This window comes from Mixia osmundae (genome assembly GCF_000708205.1).
Source record: "Mixia osmundae IAM 14324 unplaced genomic scaffold scaffold_15, whole genome shotgun sequence".
NCBI classification, from domain to species: Eukaryota; Fungi; Basidiomycota; class Mixiomycetes; order Mixiales; family Mixiaceae; genus Mixia; species Mixia osmundae.
Window position 1 is genome coordinate 37,231 of NW_014575549.1, and position 19,745 is coordinate 56,975.

Here is a 19,745-nt window from a genome sequence, read left to right on the forward strand (position 1 = left end):
ATGACGCCCGCGCTTGCACCACTCGAGCTTCTCCGCAACGACTCCACAGAAGGCGACGCTTCTATCGCCTCTGCGCCCTATCGCAAAACCCGGCAGCCAGTCAAGATGACGTTCGAAGCCCACGCTGACGATTGGACTTGCATCAACACCATCCGAACGTAAGTTGTCTTCATTCAGTCCCAGACAGAGACTGAACCCGCGTTGGGCAGTCTTTCACTCGATGTCGTGAACAAGGCCAACAGCGGACATCCTGGAGCTCCCATGGGCATGGCGCCAGGCAAGCGAGCCTTTGAACCTCTCAGACAAGCAAGCTGACATCATGATGTGCAGTGGCGCACATCCTTTGGTCCCGCTTCATGAGATGCAATCCAAAATCGTCTCATTGGCCTAACCGCGACCGCTTCGTGCTGTCGAACGGCCATGCTTGCGCTCTGCAGTATGTACTTCTGCATCTGCTCGGCTACAAGCTATCCATGGACGACCTCAAGAGCTTCCGTCAAGTCGACAGCACGTAAGTGCTTCATCCTGACTCGCAAATGTCGCTAATCTATCTTGCGAACAGCTGCAACGGCCACCCCGAGGTGCATCACACGGACGGCGTAGAGGTCACGACGGGCCCGCTCGGCCAGGGATTTGGCAACGCTGTCGGTCTGGCCATGGCGCAGGCACAAGTCGGCGCGACGTTCAACAAAGACGGATTCTCGCTCTTCGACAACTACACGTACATGTTTACAGGCGACGGCTGTCTACAAGAAGGTGTAGCGTCAGAAGCTGCATCACTTGCGGGCCATCTTCAGCTCGGAAACCTCATTGCCATCTACGACAGCAACAAGATCACTATCGACGGCGATACTGCCGTCTCCTTCACCGAGGACGTCACAAAGCGCATGGAAGCCTACGGCTGGCATTGTCAGACTGTCGAGCAGGGTGACGATGATCTCGAAGGCATGTACAGCGCCATACTTGCTGCTCAACAAGTCAAGGATAAGCCCTCTTTCATCACACTCAAGACCACCATTGGCTTTGGCTCGAAGCTCCAAGGCACTCATGGCGTACACGGCAACCCACTCAAGCCGGACGACACAGAAGCGATCAAGAAGAAGTTCGGCTTCGACCCTGCGGCAAAGTTCGCTATTCCTGACGCCACAAAGACCGCTTATGCAAAGATTGGCGAGCGTGGCGCAAAGCTAGAGTCTGACTGGACTGAGCTGCTGTCCAAATACACCGAAAAGTTCTCGGCGGAAGGCAAAGATCTTGAGCGGAGACTTGCGGGAAAGCTGCCGGACGGCTGGGAGAAGTGCTTGCCTGTCTATTCGCAGAAGGACGATGCGATCGCGTCTCGCAAGCTCAGTGAGACTGTCATCACTAAGCTCGCAGACGCTGTACCCGAGTTTGTTTGCGGCTCTGCCGATCTTACCGGATCCAACCTAACTCGTTGGAAGACGGCTACGGATTTCCAACCACCGTCGACTGGGCTTGGCTCTTATGCCGGCCGCTACATGCGGTATGGTATCCGCGAGCACGGCATGGGTGCCATCGCCAACGGTATGGCCGCTTATGGCGGCAATCTTATCCTCCCTGCGATTTCAACTTTCGCGAACTTCACGAGCTATGCAGCTGGCGCGATTCGCTTGAGCGCACTCAGCGGCTTCCGCGTCATCTGGGTCGCTACGCGTAGGTCTCTTGTCTACGTCGGTCCGTATAGCTAATGCGATAAGCAGATGATTCGATCGGTCTTGGCGAGGACGGTCCAACACATCAGCCCATCGAAGTGGCTGCGCATTTCCGCGCGCTGCCAAATATGCATGTCTGGCGACCTGCCGATGGCAACGAGACTTCAGCAGCATATCTCATGGCCATGATGAATGCCACGACGCCCTCGATGCTGCTACTTACCCGACAGAATCTGCCTCAGCTCGAGAACTCGACCATTGCGCATGCTACAAAGGGAGGCTACGTTGTGCACGACACGGATGGCGAGACAGATTTGACCTATGTCTCGACCGGCTCCGAAGTTTCGATCTGCATGGAAGCGGCGAAAATCCTGATGGACAAAGGCGTCAAAGTCCGTGTGGTCAGCTTGCCTTGCTTCGAAATCTTTGCAGCCCAACCAAAAGATTACCGCATGAGCATTCTGCCCGATGGTCACCCTGTATTATCGGTCGAAGCCTACTCAACTGTCAGCTGGGGCGCTCTCGCGCACGAGCATTATGGCATGAGTACTTTCGGCGCTTCCGGCCCATACAAGGACGTATACAAGAAGGTACGCAGCCAATCTGACCTCGCTCGAACTGAGCTCACCTAGATCACAGTTTGGCTTCACGGGCGAAAACATCGCTAGCGTGGGCGAAAAAGTGATCGCATTCTGGAAGGGCAAGACAATTCTATCGCCCCAGAACACTTGTCTAGTCGCTATCTAGAATGAAGCGTGAAACACCAATGCAATAGAAGTATATGCGCTACTGAATGTCTAGATTCGTGCAGCTAAGAACAAACGTCACAATGACGAAGGCAGTCGAAAGACCACAAACGAAGTATTCAGAAAGCTTGCGTTCAGCAAGGGGTCTGACTCTGCCAGCCTTGCAGATGGGCGTCGCGATACCAGTGATAGGATCACGGTGGATCAGTCGCTCTCTGCTTGGCGTGGTAGGTGGAAAGATGATATATGAGATGGGCGCCCAGCAGCCGGCAAGCACATTGATCCAGATCATCGACGGCCACAGTGCGGTGAGCAGCAGCAGGAGACCAGTCTGGTGGAGTGTCCGCGACCCGTCGGCGTAGGCAGAGATTGCGGTTGCGCAGGCATAGATGACGCTGCTGAGAACGCCAGCAAAGATGACGAGCTGGATCCAGGCAAAGCCTCGGAAGAGAACGTTGTACGAACGTAGGTGTAGCGGCAAGCGAGCCTTGACGTCACGCTCGCTAGGACCTTGACGTGCGACAGACTCGTCCTGTGTGATGAGGTAGACTTTGCTCGCCGGCTTGAGTGCTCGGAAAAGTGCTATCAGATCGTATGATGCAACAAAGGCCAAGCTTTGCAGCTTGCGTCTCATCGTAGGCTGCCCGCTCGAGAGCGAAAAGCACAAGTCGTGCAAGCGCTCGGCAAGGACCGAGACGAAGAGGCTGCGCAGAAGGAAGTTGAGCTCGCCGACTGTGAGCACGGTAACGGTGAACTATTCGAGAAGTCAGCGAATGTCAGCGGATACATTGCGGGTGCTTACCTGTCCGAGATACAGACTGACGGGCAGCGCAATGGTCGCAAGCAGGGCGAGAATCGAGGTCAGTGGCGCGAGAGCGAAGCAGAGCTTGCTGAAGCGCTGCGCAAAAGTCATGTCGGCAATGCGTGCGTTGCGCACGAAGAAGCCCAGTCGCTTGGCCGTGCGGAGATGTCCAGTGGTAGTCTGCATGCGCTGGCGGACGTGCTCGGCATACGATTCGGGCACGAGAGAGTGTGTGAGAGTCTGGTCGAGATGCTGTACGGTGAGACCTTTGCCTTGGATGAGGCTGCTGAGGCAGTCATCTTCGAAGGCCGATCCGGTAGGGAAGCCACCAATGTTGTCCAAGGTTGTGCGACGCAAGACATAGCCCGTCGAGGCACGCTCTTCGGGCTCCATGCTGTTGATGAAGCACGAAAGGGATTGGCTGACAGGTGTGGAGAGATTGTAGATGGATGTCTCGGAAGTGACGAGCGATATTTGCTGATTTTGGACCATGTGAGCGATGGACGCACGCAGGATACTTGGATCAGGCAAAGACTGTTTGCGGGAGGGTCAGCGAGGCCACCGATAGCGAGCGATAGATTCGTACACTTGCAGAAAGGACCATGACGTATTCGCCGGCGATTCTGCCGTGCATGCGTGTCTCGGTGAGACCAAAGTTTATAGCTGATGCCTTGGCATGGCGGCGACTCATGGGTTTCGTTTTGACGCGGCGATGGTAGGTGAGGTGGAGAGCGCGGTGCTCAGCGTACTTGTTGGCGCGCACCTGAAGTGCCATTGAGCCAGCATCGTCGATGAGCAAGACGCGTAGACGGTCGACGGGCCAGTCAAGCTTGCAAGCTGCAATAGCAGCATCCATTGCGAGCTGATCATCTTCTCCTGTGCAGAGTACGAGCACGTCCACGGTGGGTAAAGACATCTCGCCGCGAAGTGAGAGGCGTTGAGTCATGCGGAAGCAGCGCTTGTATGTAGTTCGAAGCATATAGACGCCTGCGGGGCTTTTCAGCACAAGTCTGGTCAGAGCATAGCCAGGCGTACCTCCGAAGAGAGCAAAGACGAGCTCGAAGGCGAAGAAAAGCCATGCAGAGAGATAAAGGCGACCGGTCGCTTCGCTCGCGGAGATCAAGAAACGAAGACGCATGCTGAGATAGAAGACAGCAGCGAGCTGAGCAACGATGGCAGTGATGGGGCTGATTGCGAGCAGGATACGTCTGATCGAGGAAGCGGCCTCGTCTTGCTCCTGTAGAACTTCAGGGCCGGCTTGCTTGATTCCGAGGTAGTGATCGACCGAGCTGCGTCTGAGGGCCTTCTCGTCGTTGAAGAGCTTCTGTGGAATACCGCCGTGGTTGATCTGGAGCGCTTCCTTCCATTCCTTCGAGCTGAGCAGAGCCTTTCCGCCCATGGTACGGTCACGCTTCTCGTCTGCAGGCATGGCGGATAGACGATGGCCTTCTTTGAGAAAGATGGGCAGACCGGCATGTGACTCGTGACGGAGCAAGCGCTTCATGCGATCAAAATCGAGTGCGCCATTGCTGAGATCGTGCTCCTCCGGGCTGTCGGTCTTGCCATCGTCACTGAGAGCAGTTTCGAGACTGGGCACAAAGGTGATCGAATTGGCACGAGGGGGTGCATGGCCGACAGCGATAGAACGGTTGGCATACTGTGATGCCAGATCGGGCATGTAGTCCTCTGCGCGCACGAGGGATTCGCGGCGTTGGGACAGACTGGCAAAGGAGATCTTTGGCTGCTCGTCATCCTCCGAGAATCGCGAAGCGGGCATGGGAGGACGTGCGGCAGGCTCAGGAGCGGATACGGGCGATCCAGCTCGATAGATTGCTCGACCGCCACGGGTATCATTGGAGACTTTGAATCTGATTTCGCCAGTCGATGACTTTGCCTCGGGATGGGGGCGTGTGGGCGGGCGCACAGCAAGTGCAGGTGAGGCTGCTGACTCTGGCTCTGCGAGTGCTCTGCCATAGACGACAGGCTCCGTCGTCTCAGCAGAGGGAGGCTGTACTCGAGGCAGACGGTGATGGGGCGAAGCGAGCATGCTGCGAGACTGATCTGCGACTGTGGCAGCGTGCAATTGCTGGGTCAGATCACGATCGTGCTCGTCCGGGGTGAAGAAGCGACTGGCAGAGCTGCCAGAGGCGCTCAAGGAGAGCGAGGCTGACTCGCGGCGGTGGTGACCTTTGTTCTGACGAGAAGCCGGCATCGTCAGATCTTGGCAGAGGGAGATGTGAGAAGCTGATCTGTCGGTCAAGGATGAGTCAAAGGAGTGTGTCAGTCCTAGCTAGGACGATAGTGGTACGCTCTGTCTGTCTGGGTGCCTGTCCTTGCTGCAAGTCCTGCGAGGTGATGAGCTGAGCAGAACCAGGAAGGAGAACATCAATACAGCAGCGGCACGCCCTCTCGGCCGCAGTGAACGTTTCGTCATGCATTGAGAGCCGCACAAGGCAAGTACTTTGGCCATCCTTCCAGTTGCCTTCGCCGGCGACGCGACACGCACGAGATGGCGAGCCACCACGAGCGCGTCAAGCTTTTTCTGCGCGCGGCACAAACCCAAAAAAAAAAAGGGTGAACGGGTCAACGGTGTAACGAGCGATGGCTGCCTCTGGGTCATTTGCGAGGCTGTTGAAGAGCAGCAAGGCGATCCACATCGATCCAGCGATACCGATCACGTCGACGACGTATGGCGGTTTTGCGCATCGACAAGATCACGGTCTCAAAAGGCCTCTGCCAAAGCTCGCTGTGCCTTTCGTCAAAGTCTCGCAGATAGACTCGCCCTACAGACAGACTGACTGGGTCGGGAGTAGTCGAGAAGCACATTTCGTGAAACGATGGGACGAGTCGGGCGTGGCTGTAGGGTCAATCGACGACGCCAGCCTCGAACACGATCTCTACGCGTCGCCAGAGATGACAGAGAGGGAGGGCAATATGACTCATGTCGAGTCTGTCGACATTGCTATTCTGACGGACAAGGAGTTTGAAGACTATCTGGCCGAGATACGCAAGCGACGGCCTCAGTTTCGCGAATTTGTAGCGCAAAGGGAGACAGATGCTCGCAGATTGCAAGCGACTCAGCTCAGAGGCAACACAGCGCCAGCGCAAGATATAAGACCCGTAGAGACGGAAGAAGTAGACCTCTACCAGCATGCGACGCAACTGCGCGATGGTATGTCACGCGTCAAGCGGTTCTTGCACGAAGAGGCACCCCTGCCGCCCAAGATTCAGGACAAGATCGATAAAGAATCGCCAACGGGCTCGCTCCACGCTCGACACCCTGCTCTCGGACTGACCTACACGCCCCATTCGCAATTCGACAACGTCGTGCTCAATGAACCCCTGCCGGGCTTCTACCTCGCACCAGAGATGCTTGAGACCTCAGCCAAAGGGTTGGCAGCCTTCTTAGGTACTGTAGCTGGTCAACAGGGCACAGGTCTTTCCGATCCGAAATGGCACCAATCACGCAACAAGAGTGCGACGCCTGGCAAAGTTGACTTCATCGTTCGCTCTGCGCCCGTTTTCCCGACCGATACTCAATCTCGAGACCGGTATACGAGTCCACAAGATCGTATCAAGGCACTCATCGAGGCAGCCTCTGAAACCGCACGAAAGAGACCTAGCCGGGCAAAGAGGCAACCGAGATCGAACCTCTCGCTCGTACCGCCCAAGGCGGTCGGCGTCAATATTGCTCCTACGACGAACATCAATCGATTGGCAAAGCTGCAATATCCCATCGGCTCGAGCGAGTGGATCGCTCAGAACAGCACGAAAGAGACGCAACCGACGCTCGATTTTACCAGGTCGAGCCGGAGTCGGCCCAGCCTCTTGCGCTCTCGAGGCTCATCCGGCGGACTGCCTACACGGCAAGCCAAAGGAGATCCCAAGCAGAGGCGAGCGGCCGATCCATGGACAGCCGTACGACAGAACAAGGCCGAAGATGCAAAAGCGCTCGAGAACCTGCTCAAGTCTTGATGTTGCTCGTATATGCATCATCTCATGCGAGTATCGCTTTTTGCTTCTGCGGCTCTGAGACCGAGACAGAGGCTCGCAAAGCAGCGGTGAGGTCGCCCCCGTGATCGGCGAGCATCTCCTGCGCTTGATAGTCTGTCAGACCGAGCTCCTTGGCCTGCTACTCGGTCAGATTGTGCTCTGCTCGCCGTACACCTGCGCACCAGAACGGTGACCTGCTCGGCTTGCAATTGCGCGGTAGCCGCTGCTCTCGCACTCTCTACGTCGCGGTCTTTGCTCTTTTGCGTGAGCTGTCGTAAATTGAGTGCTCTCAGGCCCTCATTGACCGTCCGGCGCCAGGTCATATCGAAATGACTCGGCTCATATCCTCTCTGGGGTGCGCCCGTCCCCTCAACGAAGTAAGCTATGACTGCAGACCAAGCAGCTCGTTGAGCTCGCAACGGCCGTGCTGTCGGCTTGCTGACCTTTGGGGCGAGCGGAATCGCCGAAACGGTTGCGCTGGGCTAGCAGAGCAGAGTGGTCAGGTTCGGGCAACAAGTCGTCCAACAGATTCCGCTCAGTCGTCGTTGTAGCCAGCGCATTATCCTCTGGCTCGGCCGGAGCCGCGCCTGCAGACGATATGAGCAAACGACGATGAGATGAGATCACTCAAGCTCACGAGCGACTTCCTTGCCCTTGCCCTTGTCGGCTGCTTTGACTGGTCTCTTGAGGTTGCGTGGCGGCATCGCTCGTCGAGATAGAAGCGGCCTCTCCAACAAGCTTCGGCTGTCGCGCCCAAGGGGGCAAAGTCACTCGCTCTGCAGCGCAACAGCTGACAAGGCCGAGCCAATTTTGGTGACCTCATCGCTGCAAGTGCCGTCTGGCACTGTGCTCAGACGAGATCCACTATGGGACGAGCCATAGCGACATTCCTGGTGGCTTCGAGAGTGTACGGCTGCGCCAAATGTCACGCTCACCTCGCAACGGTCGAAACGATGATCTCCAGGGTAGGGTCGAGACCTCGTCAGCGCTCAGGCTGTGCTCATCCACGTCGGGGATGTACAGCAATTCACGGGACAGCACGGAAGAGCATTCCTGTTCGATCAAGTGCAAGTGCAACCGAGCGTGTCACCGGAGAGCGAACAGAGCTGACCGCCACGTTCTGTGCAGGTTCAACATCGATCTCGGACCTGCAGAGGACAGAACGATGACAACAGGTCTCCATACCGTTCGAGACATCTACTGTGCTCGTTGCGGCACCACACTCGGTTGGAAATACGTCCGTGTCGCTATCGGTCGCTATCTTGGCATACAAGCTGACACGTCATCTTGCGCCTAGGACAAGGCCTTCGAGCAAGCACAGAAGTACAAGGAAGGGCGCTTCATTCTCGAGAAGATGCTCTTGTGCGACCAGCCCCCGCTGCCCAAAGACGAGAGTCTCGAAATCCTCCCGGCCGAACGCGTTCCCCCGCGCTCGACGGCCAACGCCGTGCACCTCTAGACCGTTTGTCCCCTCTGCATACCGAGCAGCCAGTCTGTATAGTCTATAGAACTCCGCCTGTCTCCTGTCGTCACCCATCTCTGTTGTCTCGTCTGATACAACATGCAAAGCATCTCTGATCTAGACTGCGATAGGCGCCGCAGCGTAGTGCAGCTCGCCGGAATTCTCATACTGCGTAGCCACCTTTAGCGAACATTGCTGCAGACGCGAGTGATCATCAGGCTCACCTCGTACATGTCGAGGGCGACCAGACAGCTCTCGCGAACGACACGTGGCCCTTTGGTGCTCCATTCCTTGAGCACGCTCAGAACGTCCTCGTTCGCAATGCTGCCCAGCGCCTCTGCAGCTTCGTGCCTGACCATATCCGACTCTTGCTCGTTCTGGAGTACTTTGACGAGCGAAGGAACAGAATCGGGCGAAGAGAGTTGTCCGAAGATGTAAGCAATCTCGTGTCGGAACAAGGCGCTCGAGTCGCTAAATCCGTCTGCCAAAGCGAGCACGGACTCTCTGTCGCCGATATTCCGCAGGGCAAACATGGCACGATACCGTACGAAGAGTGACAGGGACTCGTCGAGCAGCTGAACTCGTAATTGTTTTGGCGTCAGTGCGCTTTCGGGCGTGTCGTGCAGGGATGCAATGCCTTGCGTGATCGCGGGTGCAGGATCGACAGTGCTGTACGGACTAGCGCCGCAAGGTGTCAAGGACGAGTGTACAGTACAAAGGCGTGCATGCTTACTTGGCATCTCTCAAGCACGCATTGGCCGGATCATGATCCCATTCGATCTTGGCCAGTGCAATCTCGCAGGTCTCCCTGACCGATGTATCTGGATCTTGGGCGTATTTTTGCAAAACTGGCAGTGAACGAGGGGATGAGATAGCGCCGAGTGCTTCGGCTGCCTCGTGTCTGACCATCGGGTGCTCGCTCTCGTTCTCGAGGACAGAATTGAGAATGGGCAAAGCATAGGGATCCTTGATCTGACCGAGCACGTACGCTAGCTCATGACCCAGCAGCGCCGACTCATCGAAAGCTGCGCGCATCCCACAACGATCAGTCGGCCTGTCTGGCTCGGAGCGAAGGTGCCCACCCTTGCCGATAATGTCGATGGCTTCGTGCGTTGCTATGCCTTTGAGCTCAAACAGCGCGCGAAACCGATGCGCTAACGGGACTTTGCCGCTGCTATTCGTCAGGACAGCCTCTAGCCTTGCATAGCCGGCCTCAGTGATCTCTGCCGGTGCGTCCACCATGTCTCGTCTTCGTCGTTGGGTCGCTTCGTCGAAGAAATTTGTCGACAGCGCGCGACCGAAAGAGTTCCGTCGCTTGCCAGGCCTCTGACGAGATGTCCAGACCGGACTATGGAGCTGCGCCTGGTCTCGGTGGCGGCAGTGGACCGGGAGCTCAAGATGCGAGCGACAAGCTAGCTTACTCGTGCGCCGGTCAGCCATACTCTGGTATCTGTGTAAAGAGTGACTCATCCCCTCTCTCTCGACAGATTGCGGGCAAGACAACAACATCGAACCCAAGGCGCCCATCAGATGCAATCACTGTGGCTGTCGGATCGTCTTCAAGAAGCGAGGCAAGAAGATGGCAGGTTTCGCGCAAGTCAAACAGTCCTTTACATGGCTTAGCACCGCCAGGGTTTGCAGGTTCAGTTCGAAGCCCGGTGACGGCGCACATCGTGCTTAATCGGACTATGCATACGTCTATTGCTCCCCTCTATATCTGGGCAAAAGCAATGGCAGGCTGTTGTACTCTCGACTGCATCGCTCATGCAGATTCGAACTCTCTTCCTCGACAACCTTGCAATATCGATCAGCCAGTCCCAACACTTGACCATCTATGACTTGTCTCAATGCCAATGCTCTACGACTCGAAATTATGCTTTTGCGATGGCGAGGCACAGCAGTTGAACAGGCCTTTCTTGCCCGAAGCAGTTTGAGCAGACGCGCTCGCCGTCTGCGGCGTATTGCCGGCCTGTTTGACAGCATAACCTGACTTTTGCTCTTCACCGTTTGTTACTATTCCGGACTGATATCAGCTCCAAAGCCGCCGGCGTAAACGAACGACCGACCAGGTGCGGCGGGCGCAGCGACATCGGCCGGCAACGCACGAGCGGCAGCGGGTGCAGCGGGTCTAGACATAGGACCATCGCACTCAGCTTCTCGTCCACGGCTTGCAATAACGACATGATGCTACTGGCATCACTTACGATGCCTTGCCCTTGGCGAGATAGCCCGTGATCTTAGCGAAATGCTGGCCGTGCTTGACTGCGATCGTCTTCTCGAGTTCGGAGACCTGGCGTGATCCATCGCCGTTTGCGATGTTGCCTGCACCGTAGAAGCTTGCACCGTGGATCTCTGTGTTCTGGCCGACTTCTTGGGCGACAGGACCCAGAGGCACATAGACAATACCGTGATGGACGAAGAAAGGCAACGTCGTCAGAGCTGTGCTTTCCAGACCTCCATGCTGCGCTGAAGATCAGATCATCCTGAATGGAGGCTCAGTGTAAGGCATACCTGCGAGCCTGCAGAGGTGCAGATCGTTGCGGTTTTGCCGAGGAGAGCTCCTTTGGCCCATAATCCGCCGGTACGGTCGGCGAATGAGCTGAAAGCTGCAGGCGCGCGTCCATAGCGAGTCTGTAGAGCCCATTCAGCCACTTCCGGGCATCCTATGCTTCTCGACATACTGGAAAAGCAAAAAAGAATCCGTCGTATTCTGTCAGCTCGGAGACATCTTCGAGTGTTGGCAAATCAGGCTTCGGAGCAGCATGCATCTTCTGGAGCGCCTCTGCCGGCAAGACCTCCTGCAGGAGCTTGTGCGTCACCGTCGCGCCGCCCTCTTCGAGACCTTGCTTGATGCTCTCGCTCAGCACATTCTGGTGGTTGTAGGTCGAGTACGTCAGCAAAAGGATCTTGGCCATCTTGCGTCACAGAGCGTCGACTGGCTGAGAGGCACTGGTATTACGAGCTCTTATATGGCCCGAGAAGACGTGGACTTGCTTAGCCGTCCTGTCTGCTCGCCCACACTCGGCGACAACGAGCTGAATCAGCCAGCGCGGATTTAAAGTTCGAAAGACAATGTCAAACTCGGGAAGCTCGTCATAGGCCAGTCGCTCTAAATCCGCATTGTCGGCGCGAGAAGGTGCATTCTGACTCAGACGTGCAGACCAATCCTTGCTAGAGCCGCCTGGCGACAGAGAGAGCAACGATGAAGGAAGCACGTCGATTCGTTCAGGCGGGGTTGCATGCGCTGCTTGTGCTCGACGGCTTGGCACTTGCGCTTGCCCTGCCAAGCAGCACCGCGGATGTAAGTCCAGCTCAGTCTGACGGCTTCGTCCGGAGACACGAAGGCCATCATGCGTCCAAAGAGCAGAGTATGCAAGCGGACACAGTCTCGTTGGCAGAGCAGCCGGCTGCTAGCTCCGGCTCAGTTGCATCAAGTCCGTCGACAATGTCGCATTCCCAAATGTCTGGCGGACACCATCATGGCAATTCGCACGTTGCTCCGTTACTAGAGCTCAATGAGACAGACGTACTGCTCTGGCACGGCCCAGATCCAATCAGCTACTGGTCTTACGACGGGCAAGAAGGCGACCGGCACGCCAGTCGAATGACAGCTCACGTCGTCCTCATGCTCTTCGCCTTCTTCATCTTGTTGCCAATAGGTTCGTCGTGTCCTGCCATGCCCGAACGGATGCGACACTGACGCAAACATCAGCTCTCATGATGAAGACGGCACATCATCCGCTCTATCTGCCCGTGCAGATCATCTTCATGCTTGTCATGAGCGTCGGCGTTCTGCTGTCCATCTCTTACAGGGCAGCAACGCCGGACTTATTCGAAGGCAATGCACATCGGAAGATGGGCTGGTTTGTCATTGGCCTCGTCTACGTACTTTTCGGTGCAGACTTGATTAGATCAGCGCACCTCGCTCTACAGACGCGTCGATCCGGCCAGTCATGGCGCTCGGTCCTGCTCGTCCTCCTCGGTGCTAAAGCCGTCACAGCGGACGTGACTGCAGGCGAAGGATACGAGAAAGTCCAACTCAGCGAAGAGGCCAGTCCGGCCGATCGTGGTCATCTGCATCGCGCACTAGAACATGAACCCACTACCCGTCTCAGATGCGAGACGAATGTGCTCGGATCACCGCTCAGACGTTCCCACAGCCCGGACAGTCCAAGCTCGGCCGGTAGACGATCGGACGTCACTTTGCACGATTCGCACGGCAATAAAGACTTTGCGCCTACTCATTCGCCTTCCAGCGAGCGAGACGATGCAGATCTTGACGATACGGAGTCGATACCTGCCAGACGGCGGTTGCAATCTACACTCAAATATTTGCATATCTTCTTGTCGCGCTCATTGCTCGTCCTCGCTTATGTACAGATGCTGACGGGTATCATCACCTACACCGGCACGTGCAGAAATAATTACGGCAATGGATGTTTGGCACATCTTATCAAAGGCTCCATCTTCTTCTGGTACGGCTTACTGACTTTCGGTCGATACCTCGGCGCTTTTGCGGATCTCGGATGGGCTTGGAATCGCAAACCCGTCTCGAAGCAGCATACATGGCGGGAGAACTTTCCATCGGCAGAGATGGTCGAGTCCTTTGTCATTTTCTTCTATGGCGCGACCAATACTTGGATGGAACGGTTTGGTGCTGCGCCCGGCGAGCCTTACAACATCAAGACGATTCAGCACATCAGTATTGCCGTCATGTTCTGGTTCGCTGGTCTTGCGGGCATGCTACTCGAATCAAAGTCTGTTCGCGCCCTGCTTGCCACCCCAGTGCAGGAGCGATACAACCTCAATCCTTCTCAAGTCAGACCACCGCCATCGTATGCCTTCAGCTTCAATGTCTTCCCTGCGCTGGTCATTGGCGTAACAGGTCTAGCAATGGCAGCACATCATCAGACATACCAATTCCAAGTAGTCATACACCAGCTCTGGGGCAACCTGCTCGCTGGCTTTTCCGCCTTCCGATTCCTGACTTACTTCTTCCTCTGGCTCCGGCCGCCAACGTCAGTCCTACCTTCACGTCCGCCCACAGAAGCATTGGCAGCGCTCTTCCTCACATGCGGCGGCGTTGTGTTCATGCTCTCAACTGAGCAAGTCGCTTTTGCAGCCATGCGGAGTGGCTACGATGATGTGATGGCCTTTCTCAACATCACCGTTGCACTTGTCTGCTTCATCTTCACCTGGATCGCCGTCTTGATGACGCTCAAGGGCTGGTGTACACGCCGCATGGCCGCGATCGTCCGTCCACCCCACCCTAGACCATCCACACACCAACACGCTGACAAGTTCTACCGCTCACGCGTCAGCAGCACTGTCTAGACCATCCCCATCACTCTACCATGCTCATCGATGATGTAAAACACTAATGTTACTCTTAATGCACAATTAATACGAGGTTGTATGCCTCTTGCCGCCTAGATCGGCAGAGGTACATTGGCCAGGTCAAAGGCCTCGTGCTCAGCCAGACTCTCGGCATATTGGGTGAGATCCGGTGTATGATCGAGCATGGTTGGCAAAGAGGCTGCGTGCTGATTGGCGAAAGGGTCGAAAGCCCACTGTGACGATGCCCAAGGGGCATTCGCACGCTGCTGACAGGGCACGTAGGCTGTGAAAGCTTGGCCGTATTGAGCGGACAGAGAGACATGATCACGCTCGGGCGAAGGTGACGAGCTCGTGCTGGACTCATATTCTGCCGGTTGCTGCGGCAGTGATTCCAGACGGGTGACGGAGCTTGTCGTCGTGCCGGCAGAGCTTGACTCGGCGAGAGACAGTCGGCGCAAGGTCGCAGCTTGAGTACTCGATGTCCGACTCGACTCGCTTCGGGGACGTTTGGTAGGTGGCGTACGATGCGAGGCAACGGGTCCACTGATGATATGTCCCGGTCGGCGGTGGTGATTGCACGTCGGGCAAAGCTCTACGAAAATTCTGACCTGCACAGCTCGAATGCATGAGCCATGCTCTAATCGATGGGTAGAGACGTACCAGCTCTTTGGGAACCATTGCATACTTGTTGCGAACGCTACGAGCCGTCTTGTCTCTTCCTCCGTGCCCCACCTCTCGATGAGCGAGGAGGATATGATCGTAGATGTCTTCTCGGACCGCAACAGGCAGCAGCGTTTTGCGCTCCATGAGCTCGTCGCCGTGTTCGGTCTGTCGCAAGTAGTAGCCTTGCTGAGCTCTCTGAGCAAATTTCGGATCGTCGGTCTTCGCAAGCGAATCCGACCTTCCTCGGGCTTTCGACTGGAGTATGTCGACAATGGCCAGATGATCTTGTCGAGTGACGAGATGACGCTCACGAGTACGATTGCGAGAGCGATTGATGTGCTCAAGTATCTCGGCCTCGAAAGCTCTTCGATCCGTAACACCGGGTGACTCATCTGTCGGACTGATGTTGTTGTTTCGGGTACGTGAAGTAGAAGCACCGAGAGTGTTGCGACGTCTCGAAGGCGGTGCAGGTGACTCACCGTCAGAGCCCGATGTATCGGAGGCAGCGTACAGATCAGCGTACGAGCGGATTCTTGTCGCTCGCAAACCTGTCGGTCTCTGGAACATCTCTCGAACGGGATAGTCTTCTCTGGGTTGCATCGCCGCCATACCGCCTGGCAAGAACATTTATTGACGATATTGGGATGAAGCGGAGAAAAAAATCGTTCGCGCTGGACACGATTGAAGCGCTGGACCAGTTCGGTCTGGAGAGTTCCAAAAGGAAGGCGGACAAGAGACTGTTCCTGCCATGTGGGCAGTGCGTCATGAGCAGTCTGGACTGGCCGAAGCCGATGTCGATAAGGTTGACATGCGATACAAGTAGTGACAACAATTGGAAGCGGTGTCGATTTTATGCAGCGATGGCCGGAGCTCGCTTCGCTCTGGATCTTCCCCAAGCTATACTGATCGGTCGACCCTCTAGAGTGATGCCAATCGTCCCTGCAGTAGCGGCAGCAGACTCTGCAGCCTGTCTGGAGGTAAAGTTGACGAAAGCGCAATGACTCGCTTCGACGACGGTGACGCTCTTGATGCTGGCGGGCGCCAAGCCGGAGGTATGCTCGAGGAACCAGGTCTTCAGTGCGCTGCTGAGGTCTGTCGATACCTGACCGGCTTCGGGTAGACTGGTCAGGTAGAGCGACATGACACTCGTGTCTTCTGGCGGCGTGAGACCTTTCGAGGAGGCCGCTTTTGCCAATATAGCTCTGCCCACGGCATCGCTCGTGCCAGCATCTGCGTATCTCATTCAGTATCAATATACCCTCATAGTGAGGCTGGGTATGACGTACATCTTTCCTGGATGGTCTGACTTGGCATAGCGTTGGCCTGTGGAAGCTCATGTCGGTATGGACAAGCGTCGCCACGAGAGCATTCGCCCTTTGCGAAGAAGGAGCAGAGGTGAGGACGGTTGCGTTTGTAGTCTGGCGTCTGTCGAGCGAGCGATTTGAGGAGCTCCTTGGCCGCCGAATCTGACTTGCCGCCTCCGTAGGCAGCCACGCCTTTCGCCGCATTGTCGAGCGCGCCCGAGTTCTCTAGGTTCTGAATGTAGTACTGTCTATTGATGTCGGTCGAAGGTGCACCTTCGAGTCTGCCCAGTGCTGTATCTCTCACTTGTACAGGTAGCTCGTAGACCAGATCGAGGACTGGCCAATTCTTGTCAGCAAGGATCCCACGCGCGTGTGCAGTCAAGAGACGTACGGCAAGTCTGACAGACGTTCTTGATCTTGGCGCAGGACTGACAGACTTCTGTCTTCTTGAAGCGAGCGCCCGAGCCCGGATTCCATCGAAAGACAGTGAACGGTCGTGTGCAGATTTTGCATTCCTGGCCGTAGTCTTGCTTGGTGATGCGCAGGTAAGGGCTCGGTCCCAAGCAAGTCTCGCAGAGGATGGGGAAGTCCTGGAGCTCTTTGGTCAGCTTCTGAGCCTGCTTCGAGTCTGGCGTGACTTGCCGAGTTCTCGAAGCTGGCCTCTTCAGTCGAGTGATCAGTCAGCGCAAGTCCTGCAGCCACGCAACGGAAGCCTTACTGTTCAGATCGCCTGTTGGTCAGACTGTGATCAGCGTGTGCGAAGAGTGTACAGTGAGAGAGACGAACGCTTGGGCGGCATGTTGTCTCAGCAAGGCAAGCGAGCACGGCAAGGTTGTCGAGTCGGTCGACCGTCGAACGTCCAACTTGTCGCGGCAAACGGGACAGAATGGCCAAAGTGGCTAAGCCCCCAAGCTCAAGCACCACTGACTGCTCCTCACTCCATGTTGTCTCTAGCAGCTCACTGTCTTGTTCCATTCGACGAGCTCTTCCGCAGGCAGACATCTGCAGAACTCACATGACTCGAGCAAGCCACACCACCAAAACAGGGAGACAGCGATCCTCCGTCGACCGATACAAGAGCACAGCATCGAGTGTGCTCGCAAACTGCAACTAGTCGTTGATGGTCTGCAATGCTATCAGATCGCAGCGTTGACCACATTCGCTGACTTACCGGGATGTTGATGTTGACGTTGGGCACGGACGAGCATTGCATGCCAGTTCGCTCGGGCGGTATGAAGCCTTCCAACACCTCTGCAAATCTCAAAAGGACGAGTCGCCATGCGTTGATGGCACCACTGCTTGGGTCGATTCTCACATCCATCGCCACATGGTAATTTGACCCAGCGACTGCAATCCAATAAGAGCTCTTCAAATATTCATTGAGTGCTTCACTTGCGTTGGAATTGGTACTCGGACATGATCCCGCTGCTGAGCAAGACGGGCGTGAAGGATTCGGCATAGTGAAGATCGCCAGTGGGAGTGAGCTTGTAGTTCTGGCTTGCCGGATCCCAAGCAAGATCGAACCCGAACGGAAGAGGAGCTTTCTTTACATTGTACTTGATCTGCACTCCGCACCAGGTGTAGCTGCCTACATGGCGACGCTCGACAGTGTTGGCATCGCGTGCCTGCATCGAGCTGGTGTCGATGCTTGCGGCCGAGCATAGGCTTGCAAGCGTGAGCGCAAGCATGGTCAGCGTCAGCTTCATCATTCCTGGCCTTGTCCGCTTGCCGTCCAGTGGGAATACCGCATGGCAACAGGCAGATGCGACCGTCTCTACGAAACAGATTGCACCGTGTTGCTGCCTCCGACGGCTCGTGCAACGCATGCATCCAGGCCTTCGATTGTCCCTGAGAATCGTACGTGTATTACGGAGGTGATGTCAAGAGACTTTGAACACATGAATGGGCAAGAAAGGCGAATGCATTCTGGACGGTCAGGACGAAAAGCAGGCATAAGTGCTCTTGTGCGGTCAGTCTGCTTTGCCGCTCATGCTCAGTAGGCCTGTGTGTCCTGTCTCAGCACTGCACTGAAATTTCGCGATGCCGTGGCTCACTGGGATCGTAATCTTGTTGAGCTGGCCAGGATCGCTGCTGCACTGGAAGCCAAACTGAGGGGGCGACGTAGGCGTCTTGCCATTGACTTGCACGGTGACTCTTCCGATGCCTTGGATATCGCCATCAGAGTCGATCCTGAGTTCCATGGACACGCTGAAGCCCTTGCCGGCAACATCCATGATGGCGGGCACGAGCGTATCTCCGATCGTCTCGGGGGGACTGCAGCTTCCTGCCGTGACGACGTCGTTCGTGACGATGTCATAGGTATCCGAGAGCCATTCGAGATTCCATCCGATGGCCAGAGGGGGCTGAGCAGCGTCATATTTGATCTACCCAAGAGTCATCGGCATGGCGCTTCTTCGGGATAATGTGCAGCTTACCTGAATACCGCACCAGGTGTACTCACCGTCATGACGACGCTCAAGCATGTTCGGGCCACGAGCCTTGATCGAATCGGTCTGGATGCTTGCAGCCGAACAGAGGCCAGCGAGGGAAAGTACAGCCGCAGCGATCATCTTCGTGCTCAGCATCTTGTCCATTCGAATGGGTACGGTATGCAGGTGGTCGACGAGACAGGAAGTAGGGATCGTCGCTATGCGACGGATCTTGGAGAAACGGGATGATACGAGGCCAATCGGAGCGATACGAGGCCGAACGGGTCAAACGAGCCTGTTCGGTTCGCGACGGGGCAACACGCGCCAGCCGTGTAATGACCTGTCAAATAGAGGCGATCTCATCTGATGTAGACAGCCTTTCCTCGCCGACTGCGTACCTCCATGACACATGCATGGAGCGCGAGCGAGCACCCGTACAGATAGCTAGCGATATATAGTTCCTTCAGACAGACCTCGGTCGTCGATGAGACATGCTGCATCTGTGGCCTGTCGTCGCAATTGCACTTTCCGTATGCTCCAGTAGGCCGATGCGATCTCTGATTAGCCACAGGTTAGTGTTTTGCACAACGGAATGGTGGTCTTGGTTACTGCATTGAAAGCCGAATGTGGGGTTCATGGTAGGATACTTCTTGTCGACAGTCAGGCCGATGACGCCGATACCTTGGATTTCGCCGGTCGGCGCAACTTTAAGCCCGATGTAGACGCCAAAGTTGTCGCCAGAGACGGTCATCATGGCTGCCAAGTGTCCGCCCCTGACGGCGAGCGGCGGAGTGTAGGCTCCAGAGGTGACTGCACCGGTCGGAATGATGTTATAGCCCATTCCGGTCCATGCGAGATTCCATCCGAGAGCAAGTTTGGGCTTTTCCGCATCATATTCAATCTGTGAGCAGTGCCCGTCAGCAATAGATCTACGTATGTCTGAAGCTGACCTGTATACCGCACCAGGTGTAGGGGCCTACGTCTCTGCGTTGGAGGTTGTTGACAGCTTTGTCGGATGTGGCGATGCCGCTGATGCTCGCGGCTGAACAGAAGCTCATAAGGCAAGGCACGAGCGTAGCGATCGATTTGCTGAGCATTCTGTCCTCTTAGCGAGGAGAAGCAGTAATTGACGGCGTTGATAGTCAGAAGCAGGCAGATGCTGTCAATCTCGCGAGAGGGAAAATGGTGCTCTGCCTCCCTACGGACGGCTCGAGGTGATACATCGGAAAAACGCAGCAAGTGGTCCGCAGGGCAACGACACATGCTTTGCATTCGATGCACTTGTGCAGTCAGCCGATGAGGATCTTCTCGAGCGAGGCACATCGACGGGATATGC

General features: G+C 56.0%; 13 protein-coding genes across 13 annotated transcripts; 5 read left to right on the forward strand and 8 right to left on the reverse strand.

Annotated features, from left to right (window-relative positions):
* Window positions 1-2,420, forward strand: L969DRAFT_97334 (uncharacterized protein; the record flags this gene model as incomplete). The annotated part of the gene is made up of 6 exons (XM_014709408.1): window positions 1-158; window positions 210-277; window positions 331-511; window positions 563-1,674; window positions 1,722-2,263; window positions 2,313-2,420. The coding sequence occupies 6 exons, from the start codon at window positions 1-3 to the stop codon at window positions 2,418-2,420; spliced, it is 2,169 nt and encodes a 722-aa protein (XP_014564894.1).
* A 39-nt stretch (window positions 2,421-2,459) lies between these two features.
* On the reverse strand, window positions 2,460-5,433 carry L969DRAFT_97335 (glycosyltransferase family 2 protein; the record flags this gene model as incomplete). Its single annotated transcript, XM_014709409.1, has 4 exons — window positions 2,460-3,173; window positions 3,222-3,755; window positions 3,808-4,208; window positions 4,257-5,433. The coding sequence occupies 4 exons, from the start codon at window positions 5,431-5,433 to the stop codon at window positions 2,460-2,462; spliced, it is 2,826 nt and encodes a 941-aa protein (XP_014564895.1).
* A 389-nt stretch (window positions 5,434-5,822) lies between these two features.
* On the forward strand, window positions 5,823-7,196 carry L969DRAFT_20347 (uncharacterized protein; the record flags this gene model as incomplete). Its single annotated transcript, XM_014709376.1, has 1 exon — window positions 5,823-7,196. One exon carries the CDS (start codon window positions 5,823-5,825, stop codon window positions 7,194-7,196), a length of 1,374 nt encoding a protein of 457 aa, XP_014564862.1.
* An 11-nt stretch (window positions 7,197-7,207) lies between these two features.
* On the reverse strand, window positions 7,208-8,027 carry L969DRAFT_270050 (uncharacterized protein). The gene is made up of 4 exons (XM_014709410.1): window positions 7,852-8,027; window positions 7,658-7,801; window positions 7,397-7,602; window positions 7,208-7,350 (listed from the first exon to the last, which is right to left on the reverse strand). The coding sequence occupies exons 1-4, from the start codon at window positions 7,916-7,918 to the stop codon at window positions 7,219-7,221; spliced, it is 549 nt and encodes a 182-aa protein (XP_014564896.1). The 5' UTR covers window positions 7,919-8,027; the 3' UTR covers window positions 7,208-7,218.
* A 53-nt stretch (window positions 8,028-8,080) lies between these two features.
* Window positions 8,081-8,673, forward strand: L969DRAFT_105982 (uncharacterized protein; the record flags this gene model as incomplete). Its single annotated transcript, XM_014709411.1, has 4 exons — window positions 8,081-8,179; window positions 8,238-8,281; window positions 8,343-8,451; window positions 8,512-8,673. The coding sequence occupies 4 exons, from the start codon at window positions 8,081-8,083 to the stop codon at window positions 8,671-8,673; spliced, it is 414 nt and encodes a 137-aa protein (XP_014564897.1).
* L969DRAFT_90977 (uncharacterized protein) lies at window positions 8,512-10,259 on the reverse strand. Its single transcript, XM_014709412.1, has 5 exons — window positions 10,164-10,259; window positions 9,759-10,107; window positions 9,410-9,701; window positions 8,901-9,354; window positions 8,512-8,844 (listed from the first exon to the last, which is right to left on the reverse strand). The coding sequence occupies exons 2-5, from the start codon at window positions 9,916-9,918 to the stop codon at window positions 8,794-8,796; spliced, it is 957 nt and encodes a 318-aa protein (XP_014564898.1). The 5' UTR covers window positions 9,919-10,107; window positions 10,164-10,259; the 3' UTR covers window positions 8,512-8,793.
* On the forward strand, window positions 9,919-10,514 carry L969DRAFT_80171 (uncharacterized protein; the record flags this gene model as incomplete). Its single annotated transcript, XM_014709413.1, has 3 exons — window positions 9,919-10,107; window positions 10,164-10,262; window positions 10,300-10,514. Exons 1-3 carry the CDS (start codon window positions 10,011-10,013, stop codon window positions 10,512-10,514), a joined length of 411 nt encoding a protein of 136 aa, XP_014564899.1. The 5' UTR covers window positions 9,919-10,010.
* Window positions 10,515-10,534: 20 nt separating this feature from the next.
* L969DRAFT_20351 (uncharacterized protein) lies at window positions 10,535-11,591 on the reverse strand (the record flags this gene model as incomplete). Its single annotated transcript, XM_014709377.1, has 5 exons — window positions 10,535-10,689; window positions 10,743-10,804; window positions 10,881-11,137; window positions 11,188-11,307; window positions 11,358-11,591. The coding sequence occupies 5 exons, from the start codon at window positions 11,589-11,591 to the stop codon at window positions 10,535-10,537; spliced, it is 828 nt and encodes a 275-aa protein (XP_014564863.1).
* Window positions 11,592-11,672: 81 nt separating this feature from the next.
* On the forward strand, window positions 11,673-14,192 carry L969DRAFT_269778 (uncharacterized protein). Its single transcript, XM_014709414.1, has 3 exons — window positions 11,673-11,775; window positions 11,837-12,335; window positions 12,389-14,192. The coding sequence occupies exons 2-3, from the start codon at window positions 11,879-11,881 to the stop codon at window positions 14,008-14,010; spliced, it is 2,079 nt and encodes a 692-aa protein (XP_014564900.1). The 5' UTR covers window positions 11,673-11,775; window positions 11,837-11,878; the 3' UTR covers window positions 14,011-14,192.
* L969DRAFT_55094 (uncharacterized protein) lies at window positions 14,106-15,303 on the reverse strand (the record flags this gene model as incomplete). Its single annotated transcript, XM_014709415.1, has 2 exons — window positions 14,106-14,621; window positions 14,674-15,303. 2 exons carry the CDS (start codon window positions 15,301-15,303, stop codon window positions 14,106-14,108), a joined length of 1,146 nt encoding a protein of 381 aa, XP_014564901.1.
* L969DRAFT_90983 (uncharacterized protein) lies at window positions 15,093-16,836 on the reverse strand. Its single transcript, XM_014709416.1, has 6 exons — window positions 16,767-16,836; window positions 16,699-16,710; window positions 16,623-16,642; window positions 16,372-16,570; window positions 15,963-16,316; window positions 15,093-15,906 (listed from the first exon to the last, which is right to left on the reverse strand). Exons 1-6 carry the CDS (start codon window positions 16,777-16,779, stop codon window positions 15,527-15,529), a joined length of 978 nt encoding a protein of 325 aa, XP_014564902.1. The 5' UTR covers window positions 16,780-16,836; the 3' UTR covers window positions 15,093-15,526.
* Window positions 16,837-17,368: 532 nt separating this feature from the next.
* L969DRAFT_20356 (uncharacterized protein) lies at window positions 17,369-17,686 on the reverse strand (the record flags this gene model as incomplete). The annotated part of the gene is made up of 1 exon (XM_014709378.1): window positions 17,369-17,686. The coding sequence occupies one exon, from the start codon at window positions 17,684-17,686 to the stop codon at window positions 17,369-17,371; it is 318 nt and encodes a 105-aa protein (XP_014564864.1).
* Window positions 17,585-19,506, reverse strand: L969DRAFT_613111 (uncharacterized protein; the record flags this gene model as incomplete). The annotated part of the gene is made up of 5 exons (XM_014709417.1): window positions 17,585-18,364; window positions 18,416-18,627; window positions 18,883-18,966; window positions 19,019-19,310; window positions 19,360-19,506. The coding sequence occupies 5 exons, from the start codon at window positions 19,504-19,506 to the stop codon at window positions 17,951-17,953; spliced, it is 1,149 nt and encodes a 382-aa protein (XP_014564903.1). The 3' UTR covers window positions 17,585-17,950.
* Window positions 19,507-19,745: the final 239 nt, after the last annotated feature.